The 16,348-nt window shown below is 38.8% G+C and overlaps 2 protein-coding genes across 4 annotated transcripts in view; one reads left to right on the plus strand and one right to left on the minus strand.

The window, feature by feature from the left end:
- Positions 1-422: 422 nt before the first annotated feature.
- LOC148872693 (nuclear poly(A) polymerase 1-like) lies at positions 423-9,358 on the plus strand. 3 transcript variants are annotated; one of them, XM_088972629.1, is made up of 15 exons: positions 435-567; positions 654-826; positions 968-1,364; positions 1,472-1,549; positions 1,636-1,743; positions 4,199-4,261; positions 4,370-4,531; positions 5,099-5,212; positions 5,311-5,373; positions 5,476-5,805; positions 6,828-6,992; positions 7,091-7,397; positions 7,467-8,041; positions 8,812-8,888; positions 9,028-9,358. In XM_088972629.1, the coding sequence occupies exons 3-15, from the start codon at positions 1,251-1,253 to the stop codon at positions 9,071-9,073; spliced, it is 2,202 nt and encodes a 733-aa protein (XP_088828755.1). In that variant the 5' UTR covers positions 435-567; positions 654-826; positions 968-1,250; the 3' UTR covers positions 9,074-9,358. The 3 variants fall into 3 exon arrangements, with proteins under 3 accessions (XP_088828753.1, XP_088828755.1, XP_088828754.1); XM_088972628.1 differs by having other exon boundaries at positions 7,091-8,041; XM_088972627.1 differs by having other exon boundaries at positions 423-567; positions 654-1,364; positions 7,091-8,041.
- Positions 9,359-10,351: 993 nt separating this feature from the next.
- The window catches only part of LOC148872694 (G-type lectin S-receptor-like serine/threonine-protein kinase LECRK2), a 9,092-nt gene continuing 3,095 nt past the window's right edge, over positions 10,352-16,348 (minus strand). The window contains 7 exon segments of the mRNA XM_088970159.1: positions 10,352-10,857; positions 10,860-11,222; positions 11,225-11,798; positions 14,493-15,280; positions 15,374-15,586; positions 16,010-16,289; positions 16,334-16,348. The exon segment at positions 16,334-16,348 is cut by the window's right edge and continues 332 nt beyond it. Coding sequence (XP_088826285.1) covers positions 10,352-10,857; positions 10,860-11,222; positions 11,225-11,798; positions 14,493-15,280; positions 15,374-15,586; positions 16,010-16,289; positions 16,334-16,348 — 2,739 coding nt within the window.

The raw sequence follows: 16,348 nt of genomic DNA on the forward strand, positions 1-16,348 counted from the left end.
CAAACCAAACCCAACACAGATCTTTCCAACCCAGGCCCAACCTAAACTGAAAATTGAAATACTTAGATTGGGATTGGGCCCAGCCTAGGCTTAGGTTAGTGTATGCATAAAAGCAAATAAGCATGCATGCATATATATATATATATATATATATATATATATATATATATTATATGCATGAAAAATTATGAACTGGATCAGTCCGGATTTGGGTTTGGCCCGCCTAAATCTACCCATTTACTGAACGGATTTTTGATTTATTGATTTTGCATCTTTACTTGCTAGTCAGAGTAGAACCGTAGATTCGTTCGGTGGAGGAGAACGTAGAACCTTCTAAAAGGGCACACGCGGAAGTATCCTAATACGCGCGTCTAATTCTACTGTCAGTGGAATTAGAAGGACACCTCACATGCGGGCAATCTCTTATCGAAGTATAAAAACTCAATACAAACCTTTTTCGCAATTTAGGGCTCCTCCTGTTCCCCCACTCTTTGCCACTTGCCATAACCATTGAAATCGACTAGCAAATATCCTCGGGAAGATATCTTCATTGGCCAAATTATCGCTGTAAGTCTTCAATTTGTCTTAATTCCACCGTCTCGTCTCTCCATCTTTCATTTCCGTTCTAAAATCTTCCGTTTCTTGGTTTCTAGGGTTTTTTTTTCTTTTCTTCTGCGTTACGGGATTGATTACCCATCAAGACAAATCCAGTTCGAAGAGCAACTCTGCAATCAACTGAGGGTAGATTTCACGTTTCTGCTGCTTGAGAGATCTGGGGATTACTTGTTCAAGAAATTCGTGCTTGAGGTTTCGATTTGTGTCTAGGGTTCGTGTTAGGGTTTTTTGTTATTTATTTTAGATATGAAAGAAAGCAATGTAATCCTCTCTTTGAGCATCATATAGTGAAAATAATCATCCCATCTTCTTTATTTTTTGTTTTACCTGTTTGTTTATGAATTTGTTGTAGCGGGAGCCAATGGAATGAATTATTCGGACAATCGGAGCAATCCGAACTCAAGAATCCTGTACATACCTATTATTTTTTGGATTTTGTTCGTGATTTTATTCTTTGTTTAACCTTCTTAATAATCTTCTCTGTGGAAATACCTCCCTTTTGATATTTGAACTGAAAAGGCATCCTCTGTAACTGAGGGCTAATAAGAACATATTGATAAAACGAAACCTAGTAAAGAAAATAACTAAAGAAGAAAGGAAAAGAAAAAGAAAAAGAAAAAGAAGAAAAAAGATCAATGGGGAGTCCTGGATTGAATGTCCGGAATAACGGGCACCTTGGTGTAACGGAGCCGATATCCTTGAGTGGCCCGACTGAGTTCGATGTGGTCAAGACACGTGAACTTGAAAAGGTTGGTAAATGTGATACCCTGTCACTCTGGCTTTCCACTCTTCTCAAATCTGAATATTTGTAAGTGCTACTTCATAGTAAATCTTAGCTGGGATTTTGTATTATCAGTTCCTTGTGGATGCGGGTTTGTACGAAAGTCAGGAGGAAGCTGTTGCTCGGGAAGAAGTGCTTGGGAGATTAGACCAGGTTGATTTGCTGTATTTCTTTTAATGGTTGTTTGTCCTCTGTTTTTTTCTATTGTGTATTCTCTGAATTGTCTGAAAATTGAACAGATTGTGAAGAAATGGATAAAAATGGTTAGCCGGGCTAAGGGATTCAATGAGCAGCTGGTCCTAGAAGCAAATGCTAAGATATTCACCTTTGGTTCTTATAGGCTGGGGGTACGGATATTGTCTCTCTTCTGTATATATATATATATATATATATTTGTATATTTGTCATACAGAATTCCTTGGAAATTGTTTTTTCTTGTGCTTTCCTGTGCCTGTACTTAAAGACACAAATTGTCTGTAAAAAAAAAACTCATTTGCTTTGTAGGAATTGACAGGCTTTCCAGAACTTTAGTTTTTGAATATTAGAATTATTTATTATTGACGAGTAGCATTCTTTTGTTCCTCAACTTGCTTGAGAGTTTTGTGACACCGAGGCATAAGATGTCAACTTTCCTCCCTTATTGTTAACTTTTCTGGAACCTGTCAATGGAGAAAAGTAACAGAATTTTCAATGGGAAAACAATCTCAGTAAGGGCATGGTGGGCAGGGTGGAGAGGATGTTGATAGGAAGATGGGCCAGTTTAAGGAGGAATTTCTTTGGCCTCAAGTACCAACATTTTTGTGATTAATGGAATCAAATCATTGGGCTGGGACCATAGATTCTTTTCTGAGAACATTCAGTACATAATAGAATCCAGTATATAAAGGGAGAGTATACACGGTATCCATCTTCTCCTCGAAGGAGTGGCATTGTAATATATTTTGGAATTCTCAGTAACATTATACTACCTATTCAAAAATAATGTTACCCTTAATGGATACAAGTATGAATGACATGTTATGGACAACAATAAGCTGCACATTCTTGCATTGCAGAATTGGTACAGTAGTTGTTGGCCAACTGTTGTGGTTTGTTTCTTGAATATTAATTCCATGCGTTTAGCTAGATTTGATAGAAAGGGCTTGTGGCTGCTTCATTTAGGTGCGCTCCAGTCTCCAGCCTCCAAGAACAGCCAACACTCAGCTGATGACCTGGCTATAACTGGGATGTACAAGGAAAATGTTGTTATTGTTTGTGCATTATTACTGCTGTTGCTGCAATGCAATAAAATCATCTCATTACTGTTTCTTGTGAAAAAAGTGCTTGTGGCAGGCATAACCACATGGTTTTGAGTTTAAGAGTGGCCACTTTGTGCCAAAGATGCCAAAAGTTAGGTCCATATTCAGTTTACCCTCCCAAGAACCCAGATAACTGGGACCAACATTGAGTAATGGCCTGCTCCCTTCTTGAGAGTCTAAGGATGGTCTATAGATTCCTCATTAGGTCCTTGGCAACTGAATGTGATTCCAGAAACACCATAAATAGGGCCAACGGACAGGGTGAAGGTCCTTGGAAGTTTGCGGACCTCCTCTTTGAAATTGAAGAACTCTATTCTTTGCTGAATTGCAGCTTCAGGTGGATCCCCTGGGAGCTTAATCATATAGCAGATGGGGTAGCAAAGTTAGGTTTTGAAGGGATTTATGTACATTGCAGATATAATGTTCTGTTAATTACTCAGGCCATGTCTTTTTGTCTCTCTAGGTCCCTTTTTGTACATCCTCGTGTACATGATATATCCTTCCCTCTTTCTGAATACACATTAACTTTTCTCTTAAAAAAGAGTAATGGCCTATTTTTGGTTTACATCAATACCGACAGTTCTCCTCTTCCTACCGTCTCCATTATTGGTTAGATGATAAATCATAAATGGTGACTATGGTCACCTCTTATCTTCTTGTCTCTGAACAGTTTACTGTTTCCTAATCCTTGAATCATGAAGTTTCTTTTTGGTAACGTGATTACATGTGCTAGTTCTTATTTTAAAGCATTTAAAGTAAGAGATACACTGCATATCAGGACATGATTCTCTATTTAGTGAGATTTAGTAAATGAATACAAGTACTAGTCCTGATGAGATGAAATGTACTGAAACCATGTTTGCTTTTTGCCAAATGTAATATAACTGATTTTACATTAGCAGACTTGGCAAAAATATTCCAAAAGATGCATGTTGGGTTGAAAAGGAGGTTTCTTTTTTATTTGCCTTAAAAAAGAAAATTCCAAAAGATGATGAAAGGTCCACTGCTAGTATGGATGTAGAATGGTCCCAATAAAGGTTGCAAAACATGTTGAAGTATGATGTTACATACAAGCTTGATTGTTTTAAGCATAATTTCTATATGAGTGGCTGTGTTTTTGTCAAACTCTTGTATTCTGTAAGGTGGGTCTCATCATCAAGTTGCTCCTTAGTTTCCACATCATGGGAATTGTAAAAGATGCTAGAAATGGTTGCATTCATTTGATGTTATTACTTTGATGGATCTCTTAGGTGAAACCATTGGATGATCATTTGACTGAACCTATATGTTGTTGGTGTATGTGTGGCTGTGAGGTGGACCCATTCTTAGTATTCTGTTATGTCTATATCAGTATCATTTGCTTCTGTGATCTTTTCTTCTTTTAATGCCTTATCTCAGACGAGCCCCTCTGTTGTCTTGCATGTTTCCATTCTGACCTGCATTACTAAATTTTAGCATTTGCTAATCATAGGTTTCAAATCTGTTTTTCTCCTTTCTTTATTAGGTCCATGGCCCTGGTGCAGATATAGATACACTATGTGTGGGACCTAGACATGCAACAAGAGAAGTGCGATAAGCTCTTATTTCACCATGATACAACTTTTAGAGTGCATTTTTTTTTTAAAATGCTACTGTCATTTCTTTTCTAGTAACTAAAATGCTCATTTAACTGCAGGAGGACTTCTTTATTGAACTTCATAATATGCTGGCAGAGATGCCTGAAGTATCAGAGTTGCACCCTGTTCCTGATGCTCATGTTCCCGTGATGAAGTTCAAATTCAATGGGGTTTCCATAGATCTTCTTTATGCAAAACTCTCACTCTGGGTTATTCCTGAAGTAAATACTTGTTCTTGTGTACTATTGCCAATGTAGTACTTATTGTACCTTATTTGGGGTCCATGAAAGTGGCTATAAGAGGATTTCTCTATTCTATATATACTTGTTGGTATACATTTCTTATAGCTAACTGCAATATACAACTGAGCAACGATTTTTAGTTTCATCTAATAAATAAATGGAAGAAAATGGCGTTGTCAAGAGAGTGGATGTCACAGTTACATGGGTTCAAAGATCAGTAAATGGTCTGGCTAATTCAATGGCCAAAATAAAAAGGATTAATAGGATACAGTTTTAGTGGTGGGCCATACCACAATAACTTGTGTAAATATATAAATTGGAGTTGTTACACTGTGGCTAGCCTAACAAAAAAGGATAAGCATGATTTTGTACATGCTATTCTTTTATTAATCAACCATTAACAATAAAAAAGATTGTGACTATGAAGATATACTTATTTACCATTTATCTTCCTTCACCTCCCCCCTGCGAAAAATCTTTCTTGCAGATCTCTGTTGAAATGTATTTTGTGAATCTGTTTAAACCTTCAAAAATATTATTTTGTAGGACTTGGATATTTCACAAGATATGGTACTGCAGAATGCAGATGAGCAGACAGTCCGTAGTCTTAATGGATGCAGAGTAACTGACCAGATTTTACGTTTGGTTCCAAATATTCAGGTTTGGTTGATCACTTTCACGTAGATATGTTGATATTAGGTTGCAATTTCCCTTTGTGTGATTAGTTTCTGATCTTGTTTCTGGTCTGTCTGATCTAGAATTTCCGTACAACTTTGAGATGCATGAGGTTTTGGGCAAAACGCCGTGGAGTTTATTCAAATGTAATTGGGGCTCTTTAAGATTTTTACCTTACTATTCTTTTGTTTCATCTATTCTTGTCTATGTTGTTCATTATTTCATCTCTCTCCCTCTCTCATGACTAGGTTTCAGGGTTTCTTGGTGGAATAAACTGGGCATTGCTTGTTGCTCGCATATGCCAGTTATATCCAAATGCACTACCCAGTATGTTGGTATCTCGTTTCTTCCGGGTTTTTACCCAGTGGCGATGGCCAAATCCAGTCATGCTATGTGCGATTGAAGAAGGAACTTTGGGACTTCCTGTCTGGGATCCAAGAAAGAATTACCGTGACAGGCTTCATCAAATGCCCATAATCACTCCTGCTTATCCTTGCATGAACTCTAGCTACAATGTTTCATCAAGTACATTGCGTGTTATGACAGAAGAATTCCAGAGAGGAAATGAAATCTGTGAGGTATGTTGTTAGATGCTACATATTTTTTAAAATATCTTTGCTACATATCAAAAAAACATCTTTGCTACATTATTTTAATTGTTGAATTATTTGACATTGCAATAATATGTTGGTATTTAAGTTGGTGAATATGTGTTTTTTGATTGGTAACTTCTCAGGTTTTATTAGAAGAATTAAGGAATAATATAGTATGGTACATGGGGGATATGTCATGTACCACAAATGACGTTTTGTGCTATCCCTTTCTGCCTAAATCCAGAGGTTACTGCACTGTAATTTACAATCAAATTCCTGATAAATATCCACCCAATACAACTGGTTTTTGATTACACCCTCTTGCCAATGCATCAGCTGAACTTCTGTCTGCTAATCTATGTGATGACCCATGTGAAGGTTGCTGAGCCCTTTTGTTGTTTTTCATAAATAATATTTGAATACAGAGTTTCTGAGTGGTCACTTTGTGCATAAAGCTGCCAAAGGTTGTGTCCATATCCAGTCCACCCCTCCCAAGACCCCAGATAGCTGGGACCAACATTGGGTAATGGCCTTTCAGAGGCTTCTGGGCATGCTGGATCTCCCTTCTTTCTTCTCTCTCTCTCTCTCTCTCTTCATCTGGGATTAATTCTTCTGTTAAAAGTTATATTGCTTGTATTTGCTCTATCCCTCTTACAAATGAGAGATTTACAAATTGTTCATGTCCAATGTTTTATTCATATTATTTCATAGTTCCTTTTTGATTGTTATCCACTGCTGTTCTGTAATTTGTAGTAATAGCAGACTGGTACATATCCATAAAGTGGGTTACTGAAATCGTACAATTGTGGTAAGGCCTATTTAGTAGGGCTGCCTAGTTATATGTGGCTGATATAGGGGCCTGTATATGAAGCCATGTCAAACATGATAGGGTGCTGTCAAGTCTGAGAAGAGTGGTGGGATGGGATGGAGTATGACATATTTGTGGAGAAAATACTCAAACTGTTAGATTCAATTTCTTCTGACTTGATGTAGGTTAATACCTGCAGGCAATGGAGAAAAACAAGGCTGACTGGAATACTCTCTTTGAGCCTTATCGTTTCTTTGAAGCATACAAAAATTATCTACAAATTGAGATCAGTGCAGAGAATGATGATGACTTGAGGAAGTGGAAAGGTTGGGTTGAATCTCGACTTCGCCAACTTACACTGAAGGTAGTTATTAATTCTTCTCACGATTACTTGTATGTTTGGTCAACAAATTTCATTTGTAGATTGTTTGTTTGTGACCTTGGATGTTTGTGTTTAACCAGATCGAGAGGCACACGTTTGGCATGCTTCAATGCCATCCACATCCTGGTGACTTCTCAGACAAATCCAGACTATTCCACTGTTGTTACTTCATGGGTCTGCGACTAAAACAAGGTGTTTCCATGCAAGAAGGGAAACAATTTGATATAAGGGCAACTGTGGAGGACTTTAAGCATTCTGTTGGTTTATACACTTTATGGAAGCCTGGAATGGAGATTTATGTTTCTCATATAAAGCGTAGGAATATTCCTCTCTTTGTCTTTCCTGATGGAGTTCGGCCTTCCCGCTCTGCTAAAGAAGCGTGGGAAGGTAAGTCAACTTCAAATCCGAAGCTTTGCAACTCTATTTCAGCTGAGGAGTCATGTGAAATTGCAACAGGTTCCATGGATGGAACAGATGATATAAGAAAGAGAAAATTGAGCGATGATAATGGTGAAAACAATCCAAGAAGTACCAAATTTTTGGCTGCAACTAATACTGCCTATGGAGTACTTGGCGGATCTGGAAGTGGTAGCCCACCAATTGTCAGGACCTCTGTCACAGAGGAGGCAAGAGAAAGTGGACAACAAGAAGATAATTTACGGGGCAGCTCAACAAATGCTACATGTCCCACTGAGATTACTGCTGATATTGGTAGAGAAGCTGAGGGACCTGCTAGATGCAGCCAATCTGTTAGACCCTCCTCTGCTAATTCTGGTTTGTCATGCACCAAAGAGGCGGAGAAGCTTGCAATTGAGAAGATTGCATCTGGTCCATCTGTTGGTGGTCACGGGGGTTTTCCAGAAGAGCTTGATGAGCTCGAAGATGATTTTAATTCCAGTTATCATGTCAAAGGTTTTGGGAGGGACATGCCTTCCAAGGTTTTGGTAGCAAAGGCAGGAACCGTAGAGGTAAATGGAGTACATCCACCAACTGAATTCCTTCAGCATGGAGGAGGCTTGGAGGAGCTTGAGGTTGTCTTTGCTAACCCTGTGATTCTTTTCCTTCTAAATTTCTAACTTAATGTCGTTTCTCTGTTTTCTTGCTTTCCATTATCATATTTAGAATTACTTTTAGTAGTCAACTTGCCTTAATTTGATGCTTGCTTGGATCTTGTGTGTGGGTATTGGTGTAGCTTTCTGATGTAATATATGTTTGGTTATATGCATTAATTGGATGTTTAGAGTCAAAGAAAGAGGGGCTGCTGTAAATAATAGTACATAAAATTTCCTACATATTTTGAAAGATGATTTTGAGAAATTGTAAATCATTCTTTGAGAAAAATAAAAAGGTAGTTCTGTAATATTAATATGATCCTGTAATACCAATGATCCGATAAAGCTGTAACATTAATACCAAAAATTAAAAAAGGTAGTTTTGTAACATAGTATCTTTCTGTTATTATAATTTTTTGCCTGGAGTGCAATGTTGTAATTGCATGTAGAAGTCTCTTGATAAATTCTGCCCTTTTGTGGTGGGTGTGGATTGATTCAAGACAGCCACCCCTTGGAAGCTGCTCTTGGATTCTTGGACTCTGTTTTGTTGGTTTACAAAGATTCTAGAGATTTTGCGTCTTGAATATTTTAATGCTTCTCAATAGTTTCATACTTGTGTTGTTTCCTTCGATTTCCAAATTCCAGATGCATTTTATGCCTGAATGAATATTTTGCGTGTGTGCATGTAATATATTTTTTGAAGCAAAAATAGTGTTGATTCTCAACATTTTTCTTCGTGTTGTCCAAAGCCTGCTGAGTTGACCACTCCCTTCTCAAATTTGGTGCCCGCATCTACGTCCATTCCACAGCGAAAACCACTTATCAGGTACTATGGTCAAAATCAAATGAATTAATTAATTAGCTTTCAGTTGTGAATTTATCAATTTCATCTTTCATTGTCCTGGGTAGAAATTGGAAAATAAACTAATCATCAGTCTTGTTGGGTTCTTATTTGTCTTTTGAAGGTTGAACCTTACGTCTATGGCAAAGGCTACTGGCAGAAACACATGAAGAAGGCACATATAGCTGGATCAACTTTACTACTTGTCATTGGACAGGGTCATGACTGTATATTTCTTTTTCTGTTCTTTTCTTTCCCCCCTTCAACCTTTTCTTTCTTGCAATGCCCAGACCAGAGGTGCCACTCATGCCAAGAACTGTAGGGGGACCCTCTTGAGCGTGGAGAAGCATTGTAACTTGTAAACCTGCAGGCAGCAATGGTCTCTTAGGAGGACTGCTGTTGGTCTCTTGTAATGAAATTGTTATTTCAATTAATAAATCTTAGATTTTACATCATCTCGTGTATGGATGTATGCTTGGTTACTTTCGCCCAGGAAAACAGAATTGCATATAGGGAAAATTTTGGCTGTTTGGTACGGATGGCAACGGGGAGTTGGGCTTTTAGAATCCAAACTCTTGTTCCTCTCTGACCCTATTGACCCTGCATCTGAGGGTGGGACAAGTCGGGTTTTGATGGATTGGGTCCAGAACACCTGTATGTAATTTACTTGAAATATCAATTAAAATATGGAAGCACATAAGCCATATATAGGGTTGGATTTAATCTAATATCATATCTTATCCATACTCGTAGGGCGTTAAACATCTATAACCATCCCCAGATCTCCTGTATCTCGTAAGGTTCAAGGTATTGAAAGTGCAATTCTTATGTATGGATATGGTACAAAAATTTATGCATCACAAAACTTAAATAAATCCTACAAAAATATATTAATATATTCTAATTCTAATGATTTATATAAATTGGGAGAAACGTGATGAATACATCTCCAGATTAACAGAGATATTGACTGTTAGCAACACCTTGGAAACCTGCATCGAAAGAGGAAGAAAAGAACAAAACAAATCAGAGAATACAGAATAGTCCTCTTTCGCTTTTGTTATTGGTGGGTGTGGGGATGTTTGGATTTTATTGTCCGAGATGGAGGGTGGATCTGCTTTCTGTTTAAGCTTTTATTTCTTTGTACTCTCCGTCTTTCAGAAAGTCAAGTCTCACCACCTCCCTCATCCTTCTTCAATTTGGAATATGGATGGATAGTCATAGTTGCATAAATGGCGGTATGTCTGTGCAGCGCAGCCTACAGCACACCTTTCTGGCATTTTACCCATTTCCATATATTTGTTTGTAGCCATTCATTTTGTCGGTTTCGAGTGAATCGTATGAACCATGAACTTAAACAAACAAATCTAAATTCTGGTCTCTGCAAAGCAAAAAAGGAAGTAAAGAGTCATTTAATTTACTGTGAAAGTCAGAAATACAGCACGGCCTTAACTTTGAACAACTGAGCCTAAGAGATAAGGGCATGGAGGCACCGCGACTTGAACAACTCCTAACATCCGTGTGACCTTCCTCATTGTTGGCCTTTGAGATGGCTCTTCCTGTATACACCAGATTGCCACCCTCAGGAACCTCTCCAGTGTACTCATGTCATTCATTGCCTCCATGTCGTTCTGAAGCAGATCATCTAACCTTCCTTGACAATAGCAATCGTAAGCCAGATCTGTTAGAATCTCCCCATAATTGTCTCCCTGTATTTCCACTGGAACCTTCTTCCTACAACAGATGATCTCCAGCAACAAGACCCCAAAACTATATACATCCACCTTCGAGGTGACTGGCATGCTCCTGAACCATTCTGGTGCCACATACCCTTTGGTTCCCCTAATGACTGTTTGGGTTCGACTCTGATCACTCATCAAAAGCTTTGCCAATCCAAAATCTGAAATCTTTGCCGTAAAACAATCATCCAAAAGTATGTTTTGAGGCTTTACATATGGATGATCTGGGTGCTGCACTCTTCATGCAAGTACAGCAGTCCTCTTGCAATGCCCAATGCTATCTGGGTTCTTTCGTTCCAAACAGGCTTCGGAGCTTGGAAAAGGAAGCTTGCTAGAGTGTCATTGCTCATGAACTCATGCACAAGAAGCCGATGCTGCCCCTCATCGCAGAATCCCAGCAATTGGACTAGATTCTTGTGGTGGGTCTGGCCAATGATGCCCAATTCAGTTTTGAACTCTTTCTCGCGCTCTTGAGCCACTCTGTCTAGTCTCTTTATCGCAACCAATTTTCTACCACCTAATTGCAGCACCCCTTTGTAGACAATTCCAAAGGCTCCCCTGCCCAGCTCTTCCTTGATTCACTCGAAACTTTTACGAGGTCTTTGTAAGTAAAAGAACACAGGGTTGCTGCTGCAACCCCTCTTTCTGATTTAACCTTTTTCGCCTTTTTCAGTTTGTTCGGGTGAGTTATGAAAACAAACAGTCTAGGCCCACCAATCGACAGGAAGTTAACAAACACAGAGCTACCAAAAATCAGTGACAGTATGATGATCACAGTCTTTTCTTTCTTATCTTTCTTTGCAGGACGACTGCCTATTCTTACTTTGAGAAAAGCTCTACTGTTGAGAGTGTTGCTTATTCTTCCATTTGAAAGTGGCAGCCTCTTCTTCCAACAGGATTGGTTTCTGAGAATGGCAACTGCACACTGACAATCATCCAAGCAGCTATTTCGACATTCATCTTCAGTAAATCATTCAATCCTTTCATAGTCAGATTGGGGCCAGTCAGTATTCACCAACTCCCAAAACCCATAAACATCTTCCCAGTATCCCGGTTCATTTCTGTTGCAGCTCTGTATATGATCTCGAACACAACTGCTGAATCTGTTATTTGGATCCTCCATGGAATACTGAGGTGGGCAGTAACAAAGGGGTCTCTGTAATAATAAATAAAGGGGGAGCAAGCAATCCTAAACTTGCAGAATCATACCAATACCATTCATGTACGAAGAACAAGAAGCCATGTTGCACCCCAAAGAATATCATGCTGCAGTTATCAAGGAGGTTTAAACGTACATACCTGTATCCATCGCAGTAGTGGAAACCCTTGCGGAATGAGTGATGAATCAATGGTTGGTTGACTGGTGTGGTTTTCCTCAGTTAAATCTCCCTTCTTCCTTAAGTTTTCTCAGCTCTTTGACTCTAACGGGGTAGAGCAAGAGGGCGGCTAGATGATTTAACATATTGGGAACCATAACCTAAGAGCCTTTATATTTTGACCTAATAGGATCCCATCCCATTAAGCCTATATGGGCCAAAATGTGGTATCCACTCATTAAGCCCCATACCCTTTTGTTGAAGTCTACGGGCTTTGCCTAAATGAATCACTTGATTTAGCCCACTTACAAGATAGCCCATCAATGCAATTGTTTCACTGAATATGTAAGCCCACTTAATAGAGATTAAAACCTAACAATCTCCCACTTGGGCTACATATGAGAACTGAAACAATTATATTGAAAGAATTCTTTATGTGTACACTTCTTGTGCTAATTTCTTTAGACTTCTCCTTAGTTTCAATCTGGTCCATCTCCTGTACTAGTATGAGACCATGACGGCTTTCGCCACATATGCGTGATTAAGCCTTTCATGCTCACCATATCAATGCATTCAATGACATAGATCAAGTATGGATGAGTGGCATGGAAATTACATGCAATGTGATCTCAAAACATGCCTATTTCCAACTGGTTCAACTTTATTGTTTAGAGAGATCAATAAAAAATCACAAACATATTCAGAAATATAGATGATGGAAAGAGTCATAAACTTTATTACGTGTAAATGTAGACACACAAACATGCCTTAATCCACAGTGCATCCAAGAGCAAAAGAAAAGAAAACTCCCACTAAATCAAGGTATTATAAAACATGCCTATACCCATACGAGCAGTGTGCTCATGAAAGACCTTAGGTGACAATCCCTTGGTCAACAGATCTGCTATCATGCAGTTTGTCCCTATATGCTCTATGCAAATCTGACCACTCTGAACTCTTTCCTTAACAGATAGAAATTTGATATCAATATGTTTCGACTTCACAGAACTTCTGTTGTTGTTGGAATACAGAACTGCAGATCTATTGTCAAATAATAACTTTAATGGCCTTTCAATGCCATTAACCACTCGCAGCCCCGTGACAAAGTTACGCAGCCATATCCCATGATTGGATGCCTCAAAGCAAGCTATGAACTCCGCTGCCATAGTTGAAGGGGCTATGAGCGTCTGTTTGGCACTTTTCTAAGATATAACTCCTTTAGCTAACATGAAGACATAGCCCGAAGTGGATCGTTTGCTGTCTTGGCATCCCACAAAATCAAAATCAGAACACCTAATGATCTCCAAACTGTCCGATTTCCTGTAGATTAACATGAAGTCCTTTGTTCACTGTAAATACCGCATGACCCGTTTGGCTGCTTTCCAATGATCCTGTCCCAGGTTACTCAAATATCTGCCCAACAGTCTCACTATAAATGCTATATCGGGACGGGTACAAACTTGAGCATACATCAAACTTCCTATAGTCGAGGCATAGGGAACCTTTTGCATCTCCTTTATTTCAAGGTCTGTTTTGGGGCACTGATTGAGACTGAACTTGTCTCCTTTAGCCGCAGGCGTATCACCCGGCGAACAACTTTTCATGCCGAATATGCTTAGCACCTTTTCGATATAGCCCTTTTGTGACAATCCAAGAACACCTCGAGAGCGATCTCGTAGTATTTGTATGCCTAACACAAAAGAGGTGTCCCCAAGATCTTTCATCTCAAAATTTTTAGTGAGAATTTTTTTGGTTTCGTGCAACAAGCCTATATCGTTACTCGCCAACAGTATGTCATCGACATATAGTACCAGGAAGATAAACCTGCTCCCACTGAAGTTGTGGTATACACATTCATCAATCACATTTACCTCAAAACCATATGAGGTAATCACTTGATGAAATTTGTGATACCATCGACGAGAAGCCTGTTTGAGACCATAGATGGATTTCTTTAATTTGCAGACCATAGACTTTGAATCTTTGGATTCAAAATTTTATGGCTAAACCATATAAATTGTTTCATCAATGTCTCCATTGAGAAACACTGTCTTTACATCCATCTGATGTAGCTCTAAATCAAAATGAGCTACAAGTGTCATTATTATCCTAAAGGAGTCCTTCGAAGAAATCGGAGAAAATGTCTCTTTATAATCAATGCCTTCCCTTTGAGTGAAACCTTTGGCGACTAGACGAGCCTTATATCTTTCGATATTGCCTTTTGAATCCCTTTTGATTTTAAATATCCATTTGCAACCAATTGGTTTCGAGCCTTCAGGCAACTCGACAAGATCCCAAACATCATTGTCTTTCATGGATTTCATCTCTTCTTGCATGGCATTGATCCAATGTTGAGAATTAGAACTTTGAAGGGCTTCGCGAAGGGTGATTGGATCATCTTTCGCTAAGCCTACCGAATCTTCTTGTTCTAGGAGGAACACGATATAGTCATCTGGAATCGCACTTCTCCTTTGTCTGTTGGATCTCCTCAATGACACTTCTTGAGGTTATTGAGTTTGCTCTATGGAAGGAACTTCATTGTTGTTTTGAACTGGAATCGCTTCATGAACAGTGTCAGGAATTGTTGTCTGATCACTATCGATAATAATGTCAGGAAGAGAAATGAATTTCTCTTCTTGCAAGACAACTATTTCGTCAAAAGAGACGTTCCTCAATTCTTCCCCTCCAAACTCAATATCTTCAAGAAATATCGCATTTCCCGTCTCAAAGAAGGAGCGAGTAGTGGGATTATAGAACTTGAACCCTCGAGAACGTTCCACGTATCTAACAAAGTAACAACTAACTGTCATAGAGTCCAATTTTCTTTCGTTGAGCCTATAAGGCCTCACTTCAGCTGGACATCCCTGAATGTGTAGGTGCCTTATGCTGGGCTTTTTCCCAGCCCACAACTCATATGAGGTTTTAGTTACTGCTTTATTGGGTACTCTGTTAAGGATATACACTGCAGTTTTTAATGCTTCTCCCCAAAGTGATTCAGGTAAAGAAGAATGGCTAATCATGCTCCTTACCATGTCCTTAAGTGTCCTGTTTCGCCTTTCAGCAACACCATTCATGCTAGGTGTACCCGGCATGGTGTACTGTGGGACGATACCACATTCCTTTAGGAAGTTAAAAAAGGGTCCTGGACGTTGCTCTCCTGATCCATCATACCTGCCATAGTATTCCCCGCCACGGTCAGATTTGACGACTTTAATTTTCTTACCAAGTTGAATTTCAACTTCAGCTTTATAAGACTTGGAAACGTCCAGGGATTGAGACTTCTCACTTATTAAGTATAGGTACCCGTACCATGAATAGTCGTCTATGAATGTAATGAAGTACTGCTAGCCATTTCATGCAGGCGTAGGGAATGGCCCACAAATGTTCGTACGTATCAGTTCTAAGACTTCCGTACATCTATTGGCACCTAATTTCTTTGTGTTCGTCAATTTTCCCTTAATACACTCAATACAGACTTGGAAGTCCGTTAAATCAAGGGAATCAAGAATTCTGTCCGACACAAGCCTCTGAATTCTTTGTTTAGAGATGTGGCCTAAGCGCTTATGCCATAAGGAAGCAGAATTCTTGGTTAATTTACGCTTTGCACCTTTAGTACTTGCATGCAAGACTGCATTGTGGGAAGCAATAGTTTCTAACATATAAAGACGATCAATTAAAATACCGGTACCAATAACATTCGAATTTAGAGAAATACTAACTTTATTTATTCCAAAACCACAAAAGTAATCATATTTGTCTAAATAGGAAATAAAAATTAAGTTCCATTTAAATGACGGAGCTACAAACGTCTCAACTAAATTCAAATAACAACCAATTTTTAAAATTAATCTAAAATGTCCAATAGCTTCCACTAGAACTTTATTGCCATCGCCTACATAGATGAATCATTCAGCATCAGTTGGCGGTTGGCTCCAGATGCAACCCTACATAGACACACTTATGTGAGTAGTAGCGCCAGAATCTATCCACCAAGTGTCTATAGGTACAGAAGCTAAATTAGCCTTAGAACAAACTAAAGTGAGAAACATACCCTTCTTTATGCGCCAGGCGACGTATTTGGGACACTCTTTCTTCATGTGTCCTCCTTTCTTGTAGAAAAAACGGGTAAATCCATCACCTTGCTTCTTCGCCTTTTTCTGCGTGGGTGTTCCTTTTGCAGTATCCGTAGTCCTCTTCTTTTTATTATTCTGAGAGGTTGATGCTAAGTGAGCACTTTCTGTCTTTTCTCGCTGGATTCTTTCTTCTTCTTGCACACATTGAGAAATGAGCTCATTAAGAGTCCATTTCTCCTTTTGAGTATTATAACTCACCTTAAATTGATTGAATTGTGCAGGAAGAGAAATGAGAAATGCACGAGCAAATCATCATT

This window comes from Nelumbo lutea, chromosome 2, assembly GCF_056320005.1.
Source record: "Nelumbo lutea isolate HS-2025 chromosome 2, American lotus-T2T, whole genome shotgun sequence".
Lineage (NCBI taxonomy): Eukaryota > Viridiplantae > Streptophyta > Magnoliopsida > Proteales > Nelumbonaceae > Nelumbo > Nelumbo lutea.

Coding starts and splice junctions, on each gene's coding strand:
- LOC148872693 (XM_088972627.1), top strand. CDS start 1,251: ATGGGGAGTCCTGGATTGAATGTCCGGAATAACGGGCACCTTGGTGTA. Junction 1,744..4,198: donor TTGGTTCTTATAGGCTGGGG/GTACGGATATTG, acceptor TTTCTTTATTAG/GTCCATGGCCCTGGTGCAGA. Junction 4,532..5,098: donor CACTCTGGGTTATTCCTGAA/GTAAATACTTGT, acceptor ATTATTTTGTAG/GACTTGGATATTTCACAAGA.